This window comes from Pteropus alecto, unplaced genomic scaffold (assembly GCF_000325575.1).
Source record: "Pteropus alecto unplaced genomic scaffold, ASM32557v1 scaffold123, whole genome shotgun sequence".
Classification (NCBI taxonomy): Eukaryota; Metazoa; Chordata; class Mammalia; order Chiroptera; family Pteropodidae; genus Pteropus; species Pteropus alecto.
This window is the reverse complement of record NW_006433950.1, coordinates 5,157,191-5,177,291: the sequence shown is the minus strand read 5'-3', so window position 1 is coordinate 5,177,291 and position 20,101 is coordinate 5,157,191. Positions and strand designations below refer to the sequence as shown.

Sequence of the window (20,101 nt, the reverse complement as noted above, 5' to 3'; positions counted from 1 at the left end):
CTGGTAATTTTATAAGATAGCTCGACTTGGAGAAGAGGAACGGAGGCAAGGAGCTTGTAAAAACCCAAATAAATATAGAAACGTCCTGGCTGAGCTAGAACTCGATCCACGGACTCCTGCCCAGCACAGAGACTCTGTGTGTTAATCATTTCTGACCCCCTAGCTTAATTTCTGTTGTACGAGAAGGAGCTAGAACTCCCCAAACTCCAGTGTTTTCAGAAATGAACTCATTTCTGAAGGAGCCAGGGGTCTTGAGCAAAAAGAGGCTCAGGGTGTTTAGTTTCGACCCTCCACTCTAGCTCTAGGGCTCAGGGAGGCCTCTCGCTACGTTCTGCTCCCAACGCTACTGCCTTAGATTCCCAGCCCCAAGAAATGGCGTCTGGTGGCTTCCCCTCGCTCCGCCCCTAATGACGCCCTCTTCTGCACACAGACATGTTCACAGAGACACGCAGTGCAGAAGCCGAGAGCTCGGTCCAACCAAAATGTTTAAAGCATTAAAGAGCCAAATATTAAATTAGGACTAATCTGGTAAATTCAGAATACTGAGGGGCGAAATGGGATGGATAGACAGCTGAAAAACACGAGCTATTTTGTGTGTGTGTGTGTGTGCGTGTGTGCATGCGTGTGTGTGTGCATGCATGTGCGTGTGTGCATGCGTATGCGTGTGTGCGTGTGCGTGTGTGTGCGTGTGTGTGTGTCTGTGTGTGCTTTGCCTTAATCCACCAACCTATCTGAAGGTCTAATCTATCAGGTACTTAACCATATACCAGAGATATTTCCTTCACTCCTTGGGGGAAGAAGTCGAGGAAGAATTGGTTCTATATGAGACGATGTGATCTCTATTACCTTTTTAAATTAAAGCTTTGCAGCCACTGGATGTGATGATTGTATTTGCACGTTACACCATCTCCACCACCGCCACCGCCACCACAACCCCCCAAAAAAAATCCCAACCTCAAAAACGAAGCAATCAGGGGAAAAAAATGAATTCGACATATATCCAGCACCCAGGGATCTATGTACAATCGAGGTTCGATTTAAAGAGGGAAGAAGCGAGGGGAAGGTACGAAAACCTCTGACGATTCCAGCTTCTTAGTTTAAAAGCACAAACCTAAATTTAAAACAGTTTCCCCAGGTTTCCCATAAGTGGCAGGAAGCTGCTTTGCCAAAGACCCTGAGAAGGCCTCGTAACATACTGGGACAGTCATCTACAATTAAATGCTCTCCAGTGGGCCTGGGCATGACAAACCATAATGGCTCCAAGGGAGCCCTTAAAACCTACATGTCAATGATCTCCCCCAAGCTTGGGGATTTAGAGTTATGGATTAGACCTCTTGACCTCTCAAAATACCTTAAAGACCCCTTTCTCCCAGGGGAGGAGCCGTTTAAGCCAGTATCTGGCTAAGAGATCTTTGGAAAGTCACGTTTAGACATGCTTATAGGACATCTCCTGAAGACGCTGCAGTCATCTGAGACGCCCCCACCCCCACTCCATGGAGCCAAAAGCCAGATTCAGGGGCCAGAAACACAGTGACCCCACCAAAGGGAAGATGATGCCTTTTAGGGGTTTCAGGTCATTTCTGGATATGAACAGCTATGTGGTCCCAGAAACATCATCTGTGTTCATGATGCTTCGAGTTTGCTGCCGAGAAAGTACTGGTGTGGCTCCTTCTCTTGCAAGTTTGTAGTAAGGAAGACGTTTAAACCAAAGTCGAGGATTTGACTAAAGAGAATATCTGTTTTACAGAAAAAGAAAAGTGATGAATCGGATCCTGTTCAGTCAGTCACTTTGAGACATGAATTCTTTCAAACCACAGGGAAAAACTTGGAATCAGCTCTGTGTTTTCTGACCTGAATGGTTACAGTAACCGCGCCCCCCACGCCCCCACTGCCCAAATGATAGCAAAATGCATGATCCCAAACTCTACATATTTAGCCCGGTGACCCTATACTATTATTTTGGAAGGGATTTATGCTCCCAATTACGTTTTTTGCTGGTGACTCAATGTGCTTCGTCCCCTGAGCACACTGCCAACGGGGGCTGATAACCTAACACACACAGCTGTGGACACCAGCGTGTTGTTTAAGATTCATTCAAGCTAATTTATGTGCAACTGTGAAATAGGAATGTGGGAAACAATAGCTCCAGAAGAATTAAAGAGACTTTAGTGGTTTGAAAGCATTAGTGACCCTTTTCAAGACCCCAAAACTACTGGCACAGCTGTCACCTGCTCTGATGTTCGCAGTCTCCTACCGGGTCTCGAAAGCTCGGGTCACTCCCCACCCCTGGCTGAACAGGTTCCGACATACAGTACTGTACAAGGGGTTTGGGAAATTTTTTGGATAATGACTGGAACTGAACTGGAAACGATTATTTCCTAATAAAAGCTTCCTCCTTCCAACATACTCACGCCAGCCGGCTACGCTGGGAAAGTGAGGTACATTTTTTTTGGCAAACCTTTTCCATCACTTTCTTTTCCTTGTATAGCAAAGGAATTCTTTTCATTTTAGAATCAGAAAGCACTTAAACTCTGGTTTTAAGATGGAGAAGCACCTAGATCTTTTATCGACAAGGGCTGTTGAGAGCAGCTCTGTTTCCTTGTTACACAAACACCAGACTTCCCAGATAGGGCCGAGTCGGTGTTTATTTTCAGATTTTTAAACGGTTTTAAAATTTGGCGAGCAAGGCCGTGCCCTCGCAAGGGGGCCGTCGGCCCCTGCGCCATATCTCAGGAGTGATGCTGAGACAGATGAAATGGGGACAGGGCAAGACAAAATCGAGCACCTCGTAAGTCAGACACTTGGAAAACCGTAAGAAGGACTTTACAGGCGAATCGTCTATTGAAAAGTCACATTATCTAGGGCTCACAGAACTCGGTCGTTTCTGACCAACATGAAACTTGCCCTCCTGTTCCCTGGGATGGGATGACTCTGTTTCACAAAGACGGTTTTATAATAGACAACTGTACACACTCAACCCGACCTCTGACCCGGATCTAGAAAACAGGCTTGGCAAACAGGAACTGGGTGGGTTTTTTTTGCTCGATTTCTCCTCACTCTTTAAACCTGAGGGTATCTCCCGAGAGATTTCCCAGCTTCGCTGTCTCAACTGGCCAATTCTTCAAAGATGACACAGGCTTAGCCATATCACCGAAGGAAAACACTAGTTCTTCAGAGATAACAGTATCTCTTTAAGCAGGTGAAAAAAGTCAGTCTGGATTTGACAGGCCCTTGGCAATTTGTCAGTTTCTGAAACCGGAGGTGACATGAAAACATTTTAAGCTAAAGAGCGAGGGAGAGGGAATGTGGCCATCAGCCGGTGAGGGCATGAATAAGCTCTTAACTACGCGCCCTACAAGAAGAAAGTCAAGGTCACTAGTAACCCACAATAAGATATCAAAATCACTAAAAAAAATTGAAAATCTTTTTCTTTCAATTGCTGGCTTTGTAAGTTAGGTATTAATGTATCTGGGGTCACTGAGTTGACACCAAGATTAAAGCAATCCTTTGTGGAATGATTTCATACTTTTCACAGCCAGGAGAACGTCAAGGCCGTGCTTCGCTCCCTGTATTTTAGGTTTTCCCAATAGCTACTTACATGGCTGTATCCTTAAACCCTCTCCCTAGACTTAAACCAGTGTCGGAGCACCCCACCCCTCCCCCAAATGTTCATTTACTTCCAAGGCTGAAATCAGGTTATCACCCTTGACCCTTTCCTCTTCTTCATCCCCATAATCAATTGGTTATGAAGTTCCCTCGCATGAGAAATCCTTTGAAATTCACGCTTATGCTGTCACGGCTCCGCCTAGAGCATGCCCACATCGACTCATTCCAGAAACAATGCTCTTTTCCGAATACACCCCTTTACACAAGAATAACCCCAATCTCCTGTACACCCTGTCACCAAACTACCCCTCCTAAAATATCACAGTGCCATGACACTCTCGGCCTTGGAAACCTCTTAAGTCTTCCCAGGACTTGGCCATCTTTGAGACACTCACAGATACTTGGTCTAAGTTTCCTGAACTTTCTGCTTCAGCCAGGGAGCCTAACATATGGAACCTGGTTTATACCATCTTATTCTCACCCTCGTAATGAATCGTACCTAACTGGACTGATCTCTTCCTGTTCACGTCTGCATCTCACCCAACTCAAAATGCGTCTTTGCCCTACAATCTTACTACATAGCTTGAAATGAACCCACCATTTGAACCTGGAACTCGCTCATGAAATGACCACCTATTCGGGTCTGTGAGGCCCACTGGCATTTTCTCAGAGGTCCATGAGTTTTATGAGGATTTAAAAAAGTTATGCCTTCCTTTCAGCGATAATCTAAAATGCTAATTTGACCTGTTACATAGACCAGATCTCTATTTCTCTTTTGCACTGAAATATCAAAATTGAAAAGCACCTTTTATGCAATAATATTTGGTTTCTTAGCATTTCAGAGATTCATAACCAGTATCCACGGGCCCCTATGACTAACTAGAAGCGTCTAAGAGCATTGTTCTTCTGAAAGACATCTGTAAACACACCTGACAGGCATGTGTTGTCATGTGATGCATCTTCCCTACCATCGTGTTGAGCTGTTATTTAAATCCTTCATTAGACTTTTACTTTTCATGTTTTTATGCCTTATCTTCCCAAACAGATGTAAACTCTCTGAGGACAGGGATTATGTCTTAAGATTTCTTTGGATTCCTGATGCACCAAAACAATCTCGCAAAGAGCAAGTGCTTGGTCAAAATCGGTTGCTCTGGTTTCGACTACAGAGGCCTGATCTGGTCCACACTGGATGCCAGGAGAGGAGGGAAAAACAAAAAACCAAGAGAGACAGTTTCGTTAGGTATCCCACCGAAAATTCTAGAAAGGGAGCACTCGCATTGTCCAGAGTCCCTCACTGCTGCTTGGGCTGCGTCGCTCACAAGCATCACCCCCTGAGTCACGAAGGTCTTGATCATTCCTTTCTTCCAAGAAGACAATAAAAATCAAGGCTGTTTATTCGTACTAAGCAGTAAAATTGAAGCATTTCTTTCTCACAACTGGTAGGCGGTACAAGAATTTTTTAAAAGGTGTTGAATCTTACATATTCTTAATATTTCTGGTAGTTCTTAATCTAGGTTAATTTAATGCTTTCTAGAGAGAATTCTAGAACTGCCATTCATCTTCCATATGAACAGGGTGGTCCTGTGTGTCATTCTCGACTTCAACAGCAGCAAAATGAAGGCAGAGGGTGATGTCGGGGAGACGGGCTCAGACGGAGCAGAGAACCCCAACATGGGATTTTCCTCCTTGAGAACTGTAAGAAGATGGGAAAATTAACTGGCCACTCTCCGCTCGCAAGTGCTTCATTGACGACCCGAAATCCTTTCTCACGCGAGTGCGGAGAGTTGATTTCGATGGATTTACAAAGTTTACTTTATCGCCTTGGTTAAGAACAATCGACAGCAGAGGCAGCACAAAAGAAGGCCTGGACTAACTTCCTCGATAATCGGCGTCTCTCCCACTGCAGGAATGGAACCGGTCGAGGAGGACGATGGCGCAAGACGGTTGTGATGTGATGGGATGTGCGCTAACTCTGTGGGACACTCGAGATCGTTCCAAAGAATGTGCTAGAACTATGGACAACGGGAAGAAAGTCACAGGGACAAGTGGACTCCTTGCGAAACAGCCCGCCCTGACACCTCGTGTCTCCGCTGAGAAAGGGGCCGGGGAGGTCGCTTGAACTAAAGCCAAGGCAAAGTGAGGAAGCTCCCCCAGGAAGCGTCCCTCGCTCAGGGGCTCCCGCGTGCTCAGCACGAAAGTTAACGCGCACACAGCACGCTGCCGCCTGGAACGCCCGACGCAATGACACCCGGAGTCTGATTGGGTAACTCTCCTACCCCGTGTCTCAATCACCCGATCACGCGTCTCTCTCACAGTCAGGCCAGCATTCACTTAGTGACACGCCTGTGAAATCAAAAAGCTGTCACTTCCAACATGTTAGATGCACTAACAGCCTACATGGGGTTTCCCATATGCCTTTCATGCAGAAATTGAAATCCTGACAGAAAGCAGGGTCTTCCTGGATTCCGGTGGATTTTCTTCCGGTGTTCCACGGGTTCCAGAATAGCATGCCAGGCAGAATTATACTAGACTGATGTCAGGGCCAGGCGACCGCTCACGGAGATATTTGTGCTGCTGTTCATTTAATTTTAATAGGATGATATTTCGTTAATATTGATTAACTCTGAGCTGATGGAATTAGGGGAAATTTAAAAAATTCTTTAGACTTTTCTGGAAATTTCCAAGCTTTCTATAATGAGGAAATATTATCTTTATGCTAATAAAAGTATAGAGAGGAAAAGAAAAATCGATGAAAAGCTCTTCCGTAAAATGATCCCATCCTTAACTTTTTCGCAGTAACGTGACTACCATGTAAAACACATGATGTAGCATTATTTCAGGATTTTATCCCAGAACTTGAAACACTGTGTACAACGAAATGTCAATCTACAACAAAAGCTTCTATTTATGTGATCAAATTGAACCAACGTGCAAGTCATGCTGTCAAAGATCCCGAAGAATCCACAATGCGGTCAAGCGGGACACAGATTTTAGTGACGTGTGACATGACAAGAGTTGTAATCAGTAACATTGAAAAATATGTGTATTTTTTTTTTCTCTGACCAGTGTTTGCAAGTGACACCATCATCACCCTTGACATCTGTCACTTGGCTCGGCACACCTTTGTTATCAGGTGAAAATGACAAAGGGAACACCGTATCTCCAGATCTTTTGATCACATGAGGGGGTTCATAAGAGCCAAACTCCACCCAACTATTCTGAAAATAGGTGGGAGGGGAGGGAGGACAGGGGGTGGTGAGAAACAGAACTTAATTAGGCACAGTGCCTGGGTTCGATGCTGCAATCAGCGATACTGCCCAACCGGTGGGCCAGGCCAAAGGGATGAGAAACAGGTCTGCCATGGCCAAGTGCACACTGCCCGCAGCGACTGTCAACTCGTGATAGATGAGACAAATCTGATTGCTCTATCAAAACATTCATCTCGAACCTTGATTAGTAAGCCTATTGAATTATGATTAATTCACAAGGGTGCTGCTGACAGATAAGATACTTTATCTGACAATGTAGACTAGTTGCTTTGCCCGAAGCCAAAAAAAAAAAAAAAAAGCCCACCCTCCCCAATACAAAACAAAACACAAACTCTTCAAGCCGTTGGTAAAATAAACAGTATCAAATACAGCACATTGAGAAGGACAATGAGGCTACATGCACCTTTTAATTTGATAAAGAGCTTGTTTGTGAGAACCCAGCCCTGGTGAGAACACCAGGAGGGAATGAGGGCGAGAAGTGTATTGAGTGTGCAATCCTGCAGGCACGAGAACACCAGGGCACCCTCAGCCAGGAGTGTGTAAGAGAGGCGACCTCGAGATCGCTTCAGGAGGCATCGCCCTGTTTTGGCGACGTCCCAGTTATGGGGGCCCGAGGCGGGGAACGACTTGCACGCTGTTTTCAATGTTGCCATCCAATTACTCTCCTCGTCTCTGGGATGAAGACATCTGTGCCCACAAATACTCAGCAGACCTAAACTCCTGGGATTTTCAGAAGGTGGATTCATTGTCGTCGTTATTTTTAGGGAGTGCAGGGATGAGGAGGGAGGAGCAGACTTATGTTTTGTTTTCTTAAGAAAAGGCATAAAAACGAGTCAAAGAAGATTTTCCTCTCTTTTTCTTTTAGCTTTGTCTGAAGCAAAGAAGCATTTAATATATCCGTTAAAGTTACAGTTTAGTACTTAGGGACTCAATGACTCAGAAAAACTAAAATGGCATCATTCACTCTGTGATCAAGCCAGCTCTTCAGCCCCAAACCTAAACATATCAATCAGTCTGTGTCCATTTGCAGTTCTGCCAATCCCCCAAATTCAGCTGTGTTTTTGGGGGGGGAGCTGAGAGGAGGGGTGGGGGTACACACTAAGATGATGTTAAGTCCCCCAAATCTCATGTAATTTTAGATGGTATCATTATCTTATCTCGACCTTATGATTTTACCAAAAGCCTAATGTCCTATAATGATGATTCTCTTTAGCTAGTATTAACCTTTCGGTGACTTCTCTCTCCTCTCTCTCTCTCTCTCTGTCTCTCTCTGTCTCTCTCTCTCTCTCTCTCTCTCTCTCTCATAACTATCCTCTGTTAATCAATTGTGCACTGCAGATGGGGTCAAGGAACCCTACTTCCTCCTTTGATAGCCTCCAATGTTTCGACTCCTGGGGATAAAAGTGCTTTAAATGGAGTTATATTCTAGGAAAATCAATATATGATTACTGCAAAGATTTCTATTGATTGTCCTGTTGCATTGCAAAAAGGCGAAAGAAAAATGGCAAGGGACATTTTCCTCCAATCCCTACTCCACAGAGTTTGCTGTGAATGTTTTGGGCAAGAAGAAAATGTTGGAACTTTATTTAATGACCTACGGTTTTCATCATTCAATCCACTTACTTCTCTCTCTACCCTAGAAGACGCTTTATGATTACTCTCCTGGCTTCTCGTCTATAATCCTGCCGACATCCGGGACCTGCCAGGAGAGTTCACAGAGCTGGGTTGTCTGCTTCGGGCACGGGGGCCGTGCCAGAAACTGCCGGTTGCCTTCTTAATAGCCACTCTCCCAGCTGAAAACCATTTCTCAGCTTCCTTTATCAATGAGTGTGACTAAGTGACCAAGTCCCGCTACTGGAATCCAGGTGGAGACTGCTGGGTAGGGCTTCTGGGGAAGTTCCTTAAAAAGGGGTCAGGGTGGGGGGAGGGGGTGACTCAACGGCTAGGCACGTCTGCCTTCTCTCTCTCTCTTCCTTCCTCCTTCCTGTAGATGAGATATTGGGAGCCGCAGTAGTTCTCCTGTGACCATCAAGAAAACCTGGAGATGGAAGCTATGTCAAAAGCATGGAGGAGCAGAAAGATCGAAGGGATCCTCAGCCCTGGTGGTGGGATGGAGTCACGGCCAAAGCCCCGTGCTTTGTGGACTTCTTTCACGTGAAGGAAATATAAATCCCACCTTCTTTTAGGTCTGTGATATCTGCAGCCAAACGTGAGACATTTCTCTTACAAATACCTGATTATGTGAGTCCTCAATGTCACGTTGGCTAATAAAAAATGAGCGGCGTTCATCTCTAGGGCTAATGTCATAGGCAATGGCCACTGGGTGATCCCAATACCTCGTGGTGTCTGTAATCATTTAGTTGTTTTCCCAGTTTTTGGTGCCGAGGTACTACAGTAATACAATCCTTAAAAAGTTCAGGGTACCCTTGTTATTTTTCTAGCTGTCCAGCCTCCATTTTCTCCTCCTTCTAGTAATAGGACTCCAATTTTCTTTTGGAAATTACTTCCCCCGCTGGTTTGCAGTCTTAGTGGAACTGTCCTCAAGGTCTCTGACCTCCCCCAGCCGAGAAGCAGGCACGGGATGCAGGCTGGGGGCCCTGTGAGTCTGCACTGCTTCCTCTCTTGTCTGACTTATTTTCATGGATACTATCCTCCTCCCCACCCCACCCCCAAAAAAAAGAAAAAGAAAAAAACTCTCTTGCTTTTTTTTTTTGGCTTAAATTAGCTAGTGTTTCTTTCTGTTGCTTGCAACCACAGAATTCTAACTTATAAATCATCATCGGAAGGTAACTATAAGGCACCTACGTTCCTCTTGGTTAAAAGGAGTTCTCGAGAGCGTAAGTTCCAGCCTCTGCCTCGGGCAGGTAAAGCCCGCCTTCCGCCCAGGGGTTTCGTGGACACCCAGCGCACACTGCTCTGACTTCCGGCTTTGGAAGGCGCTGTCAAGTCTCAAGAAGATGTATGTGGCACGTGCATCTCATCGACATCATCCCATGAGATAATAAAGTTAGTTTCAGTTTCTCTTTGGAAAATAATAAATTTGAAAACAATTTTCAAATTTATTATTTAAATTTATTATTAAAATCAAAGAATCCAGGAAACCAGTTCTTTGTCTTACTTAAAAACCTACAAACACCTGATGATATTTAATGCCCAGCCCAACAGCTAAAAGTGGAGAACTTGGGGTCTCACTGACCGTGAGAATCATGGAATCCGCACACCACGCCCCTAAGGTTCCAGCAAAGACTCATCTAGAAAGTTCTGGAATGGCGGCTATTTTATCATCAGAAATGTAGAGAAAGTGCTTCCTAAGCCTCCGCTTTACAACAGAGTACTCATCACTATGAAGTGTTTCCTGATGGCTCGTCCCCAAGCGAGTGAGTGACAATTTTCCCTGAACATGGACAGAAGTTGCTAATTATGGACTCCATTGACAACTTAGCTTCAGTGACCTACATTTCCTGTAAAGACCGCAGCTTAAATAGAAGGTGATATTAAATTAGGAGAAAAATTAAATTTTAGTAATAATAATAAAAGCTAACCTTTATTAAGTGCTTCCTATGTGGCAGACACTAATCAAAAAACTTTACATATATAAAGTAATATAGAATAATCATCCGTTATTCGAATGGGGAATAATGAGGCTCAGATGAGGTAGAGAGGTTAACCTGCCTAATGTCACTTAGTCTGTAAATGGAAGAACCAGGACCAATCTCAATGCTACTTTGATAAACTTGTATATTCCTCCTACATTGCAGGTGTCTATAGTATAGTATAAACTATATCTAGTCCAGGGATCTATTTTGGTAACATAAGGCAAAAAGCCTCACAAATGTTTATACCTTTTACCTAATAACTACACTTCTAATAATATATTTCAGGGAAATAACCTGAGTGAAGAAAATACCTAAAGAAATTTTCATTGTAGCATTTATTCACAATAGTGAAACTACGTGGAAGTAACCCAACTTTTCAATAAACGGGGAATAGTTAAATAAAATACAGTATATAAAGTTAATGAATTATTATCTTCATTAAAACAAATAATTATTAAGTTATGAAGCAATACCGGAAATACTTTGGTATTAACTAAAAGAGCAGAACACAAAATTATACGTATTCGACAATTATACCTAAATTAGACAGCATATTCATACGGTTCATGGCTGGAAACTGACTTTCAAAATGAAAGCAGTTGTGTCAGGAGAAAACAGTTATGTGGCTAAGTCTCACCTCCCGTTTTTTCTCCATCGTTTTCAAAATTTCAGAAAGGGGGGAAAAAACGAAGCAGGGAAAAATGCTTTCAGGAAAGGAAGAGGAAGGGCACAGAGCTGGCCCTGCCCCAGAAGGCGCTGGATCCTGACTGGGAAAGCCCATCGCCCCCCTCCTCTGTATGCTGAGGGAGGGGGCGCTGGGCAACGCCACACTCTTTATCCAGTCGAGGTAAATGAAGTTCGGCCAGTCAGGAGAGTAAATAAGATTAGTTATGGGCTCCAGGTCATCCACTCATGGAGGTCAGAGAGTGTGAGATTATTATCCTTGGTAGAAGAGCAGCAAAATAGCATTAAGGAATAAATTAATGAAAAAGGTAGAAGATTATCTGAACTAAAGCTCTAATCAGTTTAGAGATTTCACTCAACTGCTCGACTGGCCGTAAGTCAAGCTCACAAAACAAATATGCTTGTTCTCTTAAGTAATTCCAGGAGATCTCCCTTCTTGCTTCAAAGACATCCAATCTAAGGAGTCATGAATAAAGTTGCCCCCGTCTGCTGTTACACCTCATCCAAAACCCACCGAAGCGTCGAGGTGCACGCTATTTATACTAGATGCATAATTGCTAGTCCTGTTTGGCCTTTGATTCCAAATAGGACATCATTCTCTATCCATTCAGAAACACTGAATTTGCCAATGTGCAAACTGCATATTTTATTAAATAAACACCAACTAGGAGATAATGACATACATTTGTTTTCATTACAAGTAGTAATGCAATATTTCTCCAAGGCTTACTGCATTAGCATTTCTTGCCACGTTTCAAATGCCTTTGAACTTTCTGAAAAGCTACATCTGTTGGCTCCCGTGTATACAGCAGAAAGTTACCAAGTGAATTAAGTTTTAATATAAATTGCTTTGTTCACTATTAAGATTGATGTTGGACACACTGTACTGTAAGTTGCAAACTGCAATTACAATTCGTTGCAATTATCTCTGGTTGTTAATAGCACAAGATAGCGTGTCACTTTCTACCAAGTGTATAATTTATCATCTGTGGTTTTTTTTTTTCCATGAACTCTCGCGGTATTCCAAATGTATAATCTTGTTGTATTTATTTCCCAGCGGTCCAACAAAATGCACAGCAAGTGCTGACTAGAACAAACTAAAAAGCACTGTTATTGACAAGCCGTCACTTGAGCCGTAATGGACATTCCGCCTCCACGTTCACCTCGACAAACCCGCAGCTTTAATTTATGATGAAGCGAAGGAGCGGCGACCTCCAGGTTTATTATGCCCTCAGTGCTGTTTCAAATAAAGTAATTAGAAGGTCAAGAGACAGGTCTGAAAAGCCAAGTATAAATGCAACCTGTACCGACATTAAAAAAAAAAAAAAAAGACTTGTGCGTTCAAAGAGCATTTTATCCATCTTTCTTCTCCAGATCGGGGCAAGTCAAAAAAAAAAAATTTTTTTTTTTTTAATACTACCGTAACCAATCAGAAACAGCGGCAGCTCCATTCTCTCACTGTCTAATTTGCTCCATATGGACTAGGAGCGCCACACCCAAGAGATATCATCCTTAGGAGAAGATGACTGACGACTCAAAAAAAAAAAAAAAAATTCCTGATTAGAAATCTTATTATTTTTTTAAATTAAAAAAACTCAATAGGTGAAGTAATGAAAAGGGTCTGGCGAAATCCTAGTAATATGACAATAGCCCACAAATGAATCGCTTTAAAAATCTACTTTAAAAACATTTTGCTTCCTCTTCTTCTTGAAAAACACCAAAGGGAAAGGAGTTGACTTGGAGAAAAAGTAACCTTTCAATACATTTTGTTTCCAGTGATGGAAGAAGCAATTATAACAAACTAGCATGCTGTTTCTAAAGCCCTGCCCATAATATCATCCTTCACGTTACAGGCTCCTCATTTTGCACACACTGTGGTCTGTGTTTACTCTCCTCTCTCTGCCTGTTCTCTTACACGACAATGGCACCATCCTCAAGGCCATGAAACCCAACGGACCTCGACTTTGTATCCGGTCTACCCTCTGAGGAGTAAGTGAGAAATTTCTAAAGAACCCTTTAAACTCTTCAAAGCCAGCGGCCGTCAAACATTTTGATCCATGGATCACTTTAGCTGGAAATAAAAGTCCCAGAATCTCCATCATTTCTTCTCGTTAGCCTATTGTTTCAAACCATTCTCCCGGCCCCTAAATGAAAGGAAGAAGTAGGGAGGAGGAGAGAAAGAGAAAGGCGGGGAGGAAGTACAGAGAGACCCAGTGAGGGGCAGAAGGAGACGACACGGAACCCCACCCACCACCTTCCGCACAGGGACGCGCAGTACACATCAGGGGTGCCATGTTTGAAAACCTCTAATAGCTACTTGAGGGCTATGATGTGTATCTTGATCTACCTCTTTGGGAGAGGGGGGTCTGTGGAGCATAAGTTCCAAAAATCTTTCTGAAACAGCATTTTGTTGTGTAATTTTTTGCTTCAAGTAAATTTTAACACTGTCTGTTCAAGTAGTCTATGCTATTACATTCGATTATGTAAGTAGTGGAAATGTATGTAGTCTCAAAATTGGAAAATGTAATTATGTTGTAAAAATACTTATGAAACCATAAAACAAAAAGTACACAAGTTGGTGGGGTCTTTTTTTTTCCTCTTTTTTTTTTTTTTTTTTGTTTGGTCTCCTCCCAGAAAAACAACTGATGTAATGACTCCATCATAGCATGATAAAAAATAGGTGTATTTTGGCCCTCGTCTACCTGGATGAAGGAATGGGCAGCTTTGACCCGAGATCACCTTGATGTCCTGGTGCCAGGTAACATTCTAACTCAGGCATTAATAAAGAGACAACATCTCTAGCTTATGATCCAGTCGTGCACACGGAATGCAAAATGGTACTGAATTTCTGAGGCATAAAGTGTAGTCTTTCGGCTGGCTTCTTCAATCCAGAGCCATGTCTTCTTCTGCCACTGCTTCTTAAAACATTTTCTTATTTATTTTACACTTAAATATAATCTTCTCGCGAATTTGTACAATTAGTGGGGAAATAAGTGTAGAAGTAAATTGGATTATTTTCAAAATACTCTGTGAGGCGTAATTTCAGCCATTTATCCAGCCAGATTAAACAAGAAGTTGACTGATCTGCATTCCTCAGCCCCCTCCCCTTCTTTCTTGATCTCTCGAATGGTGAAATCCTCGACGCTGGGCTGGGTAGTGGAGAAAGATGCACAGAACCTGGGTCGTTTGGCCTGGGGGGCAGGCCTGTGCCATCGGGCTGTAAAAAGCCTTGGCAATGGCACTATTGCACGCCAAATCCACCAGACAGGAATCCTCCAAGAGAGAAGCCAGCTCTGCTTCTTTCCCATCAGAGACCTATATAGCGAAGGTATGTAAGACGAGAGGGGCTCCTGGTTTCTGTCGGAGGGGCCCAGCCCGGAGGTAGAGGCTGCAGGAAAGCGGAAAGGAAATACGTGGCATGAACACGGTACACGAGAGGACCCGACACGCAGGCCTGGTGGTTGCTCTATTTTGCAAATGTCCATTAAATGCGTAAACTGTGACTAGAGGATTTTAAATGGTTCTAAGGAAGTGCCAGGGGCTGAAGAAAGAAAATCCTGGTGTCCACGGGAGGCACTGCTGGTCACCTCCCCGACAACCGTTCCCTCCTCCTTCCTTTCCTAACAGAGCCCCCGTTTTACTCAGGGGTTCAGCGCTCAGAGGAAACTGAAGCAAATCTTGGTCAATAAGCAATAATGGTGCTTCCATTCCCCCGCCAGTCCTGAGCTTGGGGGGTGGGCGCCTGAGCCCGAACTGAGAAACGAGAGCTGAGGGGAGGTCACTGGGGAGTCTCCAGGTAGAATTTCCTCACTTTTAAGAAGGAGGCACAGGAGAGTTGATCTCTTCCTATTTCTGTTGTTTCTACATCTGGACGTGATGGCTGGAGCAGCTGCAGCCATTTGAAGCACAAAGTCGGCCTGTGTGAGGCTAAAGGTTACGACGGCAGAGCTTAAAAGAGAAGAATCCAGGTCTTTAAGGACTTCCCTGGACCTATGATCATATCACACCTACAGCTGTCCTACTTCTGAACTTCCTGTAATGTGAGATAATAATTGCCCCTGTTTAAGCCAATATGTGTCAGAGCACAATTTGATACTGTACCCATTTGTCCATTAAGGAGGGGTAGCATTTATATTTTTAGCTTAGCTACAAGCATGCCAAACATCCAAATTTAAATCTCATTCACTAATATTAAATTGGAATTTGCACATATTACTGGTGCTCTGTTTGTTTGTTTTTAAATTGGTACAGTCCTTTAGGAGAGCAGTTTGTCAATATGTATCGAGAGTTACAAAGAAGTTTATAAATTTGATCCAGTATTTTACTTTGGGCAATTTATATCAGGGAAATAATCCAAAACATAAAGAAATATATACTCTATATTTGACAAGAATATTATGCATCCATTAAAAACGATGATTAAAAACTGTTAGTAGGGTGAGAAAAATTATGATGACACGTGAAAAAGAGAATATCATAATAATAATAATAATAATACTAAAACAACTCAGCGCGCTACGTCTGTATGTTTAAAAGTTGGAAATAAAATCGACCAAAAAACAGTTACAGAGTTGGTGTCACGGTGGAAGAATAAGGGTGAGCTATTTTTCCTCTTCTTCTTTTTCCAAATTTCCTTTAGAAAAAATAAATATTTTTTTTCCCCCCGCTTTCTAAGTCCCACCCTGCATTATTTAGCTGCCTTAGTAAAATCTGTGAGCGATGCTGGTTGAAAATGTCTGGAGAGGGAGAGACCAGCCCAGCCCGGGGAAAAGGCTGGAGGCAGACGCAGAAAGCTCACTGGCACCAGGATTTCTTCCCAACTAGTTGAATTTTTCTTTTACATCTTGATTTTTCTTTCTTTCTTTTTTTTTTTTTAAAGAGATGATTATTTCATGATTGTGGTAAGGTGAACAAGAATAGTTAACAACCATGGGATGGTGAGCTAACAAACCATCACCAAAAGAAATCCGTTGGGGAAAATTCTTATTTCTAAATAAGAAAACGCCAACGGTTTTGGTTCGAGTGTTCTGCTTCAGAATGAATTTGCTTGGAAGTGCAGAAGAGTATAAGATGGGAGCCGGGAGGTAGCAGAGCATTTCTTTAAATAAAAGCAGGGACATAGATGCTCCTTCCAATCTAAGCCAACAACGGAGTTATTGACAGAGTCCCGAAGAAGCTCACAATATTCCACGTAATTAAGAGGGATTGTTGGCATCAGAGGAACCAGGAATGTTCTGCAGATTAACTGCTTACTTCATTGCTAATGACTGCCCAATTTCTATAGACTAATTGGTGCAATCTACATTTTTGCAGCAAAGATGAAGTATCAACTTGATTTGGTGTCGATAAAAAATTGATGGATGCTTCTGACTGCTACTTCTCAACAATACACGGATTATTACTACTATAATTATCATAAATGACAAAACATGGGCAAGTGGTGATTACAAGCCTAATTCTATCTTGAGGTTTTAATGGCATAAACCACTCAGGCTTTACACTCATGATTTACTGCATCATCAAAATCTCTGAAAGGATTACCCTTGGGTGAATGCCACTCATTATCTTACCTACCAATAATGCACCGGTTTGGCCCAACACGGAACGAATAATCAAGACTGAGTTCTTAGAAAAGCCCTTTTTAAACATCTAAATCTCCAGTCTGAGGAGGAGACGTGTACCTGCCAAAATCTTTCTCTTCATCTCTGGATGTTATAGTTGTATTTTGTTCTGATACGTATAGAGGCTGGGTGTCTCTGGGTCACACCCTCCGAGCTGAATGCCAAAGCCTGGAGATGCTGCTATCAGCTCGGTCACTGCCAACCAAGCACCAGCAGAGTGCCATCGACCAGGCAGAGAGAGAAAAGATGACACACACCGTGCACGCCCCCAGCTGGTCGGGCACAAACGCTAAACCTGCACAGTCGTCTTTCTCTGGCGGAGAAGGACAGAGAGGAAGACGGGGAGGAGGAGGTTGCCGTTTTTAAGGAACACCGAACGACTTATGCTACGATACAACACGTCAAACAGAAGGACATCGGGCTGCCGCAGAGAGAGCTGCAGCCCGAGGGAGGCCCAAGGCTGGGGCTGCAAAATAAAATGTGCTCCAGGCCCGGGTGGGCGACCAAAGCGTGAAGCCGCCAGTGAGGGCTCGTGGCAACGAGGCGAGAGATCCGCCCTCTGAAGCAGGGAGCCGCCCACTGTCGCCGAGTGACCGTGGCCAGGCAGAAGGGGACCAGTGTCGTCCTATATTGTTTTTTTTTCTTTTCCAAGAGCAATCAGATGTCTTTGTTTGTAGCGTAAAATATCCAGGTTGTAAAATGTTGGCAAACAGGTGTGTTTTTTCGCATGACGGTTAAGAGCGTGGTGGCCGGGACCAGACTGCTTGGAGTTGGGCGCTAGCTCTGCTAACATCTGGGACACATTACTTAATTTGAACGTCAGTTTTCCTCCTACACAAAATGGGAATAATAACTGCCCCCTACTTCGTGGCAGTTATATCCTCCGCTAATCAGGGCACAGTAATTGCTCAACAGCTACGATGTTACCCAAGGCTAGGTCTGGCCTGCTGCCTCTTAGTGCCCAAGCTCTGCCAGAGGAAAAAATGATAAATGAGGCAAGATAGAAAAATGGCCAAGAGCGACTGCTCCGAGCCGACCGTGTGAGCTGGAATTCTGTCCTCCCTCCTTGCTGGAGGCTGTCTGACCTTGTAAGTCACCTTACGAAACCTCGGCGTTCTCGTCTGGCAAATAGGGACAATAAATACCTGCTTCGCTGACTGTCGTGAGGTCGAAACCGAAAGCTCTGGGAAGCGTGTGCCACAGGGTTTGACATACGGCGACCGCTCAACAGTTATTTATAGTCATTATTCACGCGATTTTTTTACATTGTGTTTTTTCCAAAGTCTTAGAATTTTAAATCTCTCTCTCTTTTTTTTTACGCTGGTTCAAATTTCCTGCTCTTATGTCCGTCCCTTCTGCTCTGAACATTTCTGCCACGGGCAAAGCTTAATTATTTTATTATCAGTTATGAGCCATGGGACATTGCTCTCTGGAAGCTCATCTACGTTGCTTCTTAAGGTGCCACTTTAACTATGACGATTGTCGCCAAGTGCAAAGGACTGCTGCGACAAGCCACTCTGTGTGAACGGCTTAGGTGATCTACACTCTAAGGAGTGAAAGCTGCGACGATACTTCCTAGGAAACACGACTTGTTTTTGCAACATGCAAATCCCTGATAACATCCCATTCGAGGGGATCTGCAGTTGAAATGTCCAAGACATCTCTCCCCATTTAAAAATGCCTGAAAATCCACATCTATTTTAGAGCACACTCTTTAGGCGAGCGAGATGTGTGCCGGTGGCACGCGAACGACATTCTCCAGTTGAGCCACGACTGTCATTACTTGGTTCAGTCGGCCAAAGTGCTCGTCCATGCCAGACTAATGGGGGTTCTGCTGTTTGCCTGACGGTGGAGCCCACTTTTGGGCGGAAGGGGAGCTGTAAATGTCCTCTCTAAAACAGAGAGCATCGCCCGAAAAAAGAGAGCGTGTCAACTGAAACACTGCAGGCTCCCGAAAACCAAGCGTGTGTGTCACTAGCGAAGAAAAATGCATTTCCCTTCACATACTTGTGCATAAGACAGGATACAGATTATACTAGAAGGGTCAATGGGCAGACGCAGCTGAAAGTGGACATGCTTCAAGTCACCAAAGGTCCTCTATCACTTACTCGCGACTTTCAAATACCCTTTTTAGTGCATGGAGAATCTTATATGTCACAGCTATTTGAGAAAATAAATTACGGATATGATCTGGCATTTTGAGAACCACCAGACTGTCAGGTACAGGCTTCTGCTTCCTAATATCAAGTTTTACTCTGTGACAACCGGGTAAATCCCTGGGTCTCTCCAAATCTCAAATCACTGAAAGTGAGTCAATTAATAAAAAATTGAAAAAATTAAAAAAATAAACAAAAACAAAAAACAAAAAAACTATGCTTTGCAACTCAAAGTCATCAGAAAAACTCGCAAACGAAATTTCTCCTCTAGATAAGGATCTCCATGGCTTCTTGTTGTTTTAAACTCCTACTCATGGGTGTTACAATAACTGGCTGCAAATTCACTTTGTTTTCTCTGAGATCATTTAACTATTTTAAAAAGTAATGTTCCTAAGGCCACCCTCGATTCCTTCCGTGTCATCTCCTTGTGAATGCGGAGCTCATCCGATGCACAAGAGTCGGAGGTGGGTGGCATCAAAGGGAGGCTCCCTCTGGAAATATTCTAATACGACCATCCAGCCCCCTACCTCTCCCCTCCCCTCCCGAAGACTCGCAATTTAAAAATGCCCAAATCTAGTAAGAGATATCGCTTACTGTCGGGGATGCACATACCAGAGGAAGTGCTGGGGATCAAGGAAATCTGTGAATCAGAGAAAGATGTTGGTATGCAAGATTGAAGATATCCCAGCTGGCCCACCGCTTCAGCTGGTTTCCAGAGGCCAGGAAGAAATTAGTCTCACAGTTCGGTTGAAAGAACACCTGGCTCTTCACCCAGAGGCACAAATTCACCGTTGAACAGGGTAATCTTTGTTTCTACTCTGAACACACCTAGGAATTCGGTTATTGAAAATCCTGTGGCTCTGTCCTAAATCGCCTGCGTTCATAAAAATCAGGCGGTGGGGGCGAGCGGGCAGGGAGTGGTTGTAAAAATATTAGTGTCGACAGGGCGGATTTTAAAGGCTGGGACGGTCTCTCTCTGACTACTCCAACTGGGTTGGAACGTGTGTCGCCTTGATTTCCCACATGCGTTTTACTGTGAAGATTCACAAACGTGAAGAGCTAGGAGGGAAGGAACTGTATTCACGCCCAAGTATTTGCCCGCAACCGAAGACACATGAGAGCTGCAGAGGCTCAGAAGGACGGTCACATTGGCTCGAGCTCCCCCATCT

General features: G+C 43.7%; 1 protein-coding gene across 5 annotated transcripts in view; it reads right to left on the bottom strand.

The window, feature by feature from the left end:
• Positions 1-20,101, bottom strand: part of FTO (FTO, alpha-ketoglutarate dependent dioxygenase) — a 331,224-nt gene that overhangs the window by 64,354 nt on the left and 246,769 nt on the right. The window contains exon 10 of one of the 5 annotated variants that reach the window (XM_025044570.1): positions 14,456-14,543. The exons of the other annotated variants lie outside the window; for them this stretch is intronic. Coding sequence (XP_024900338.1) covers positions 14,471-14,543 — 73 coding nt within the window. The 3' untranslated portion in view covers positions 14,456-14,470. Of the gene's footprint in view, positions 1-14,455; positions 14,544-20,101 lie in introns of those variants that run through there. 5 annotated transcript variants of the gene reach the window in all.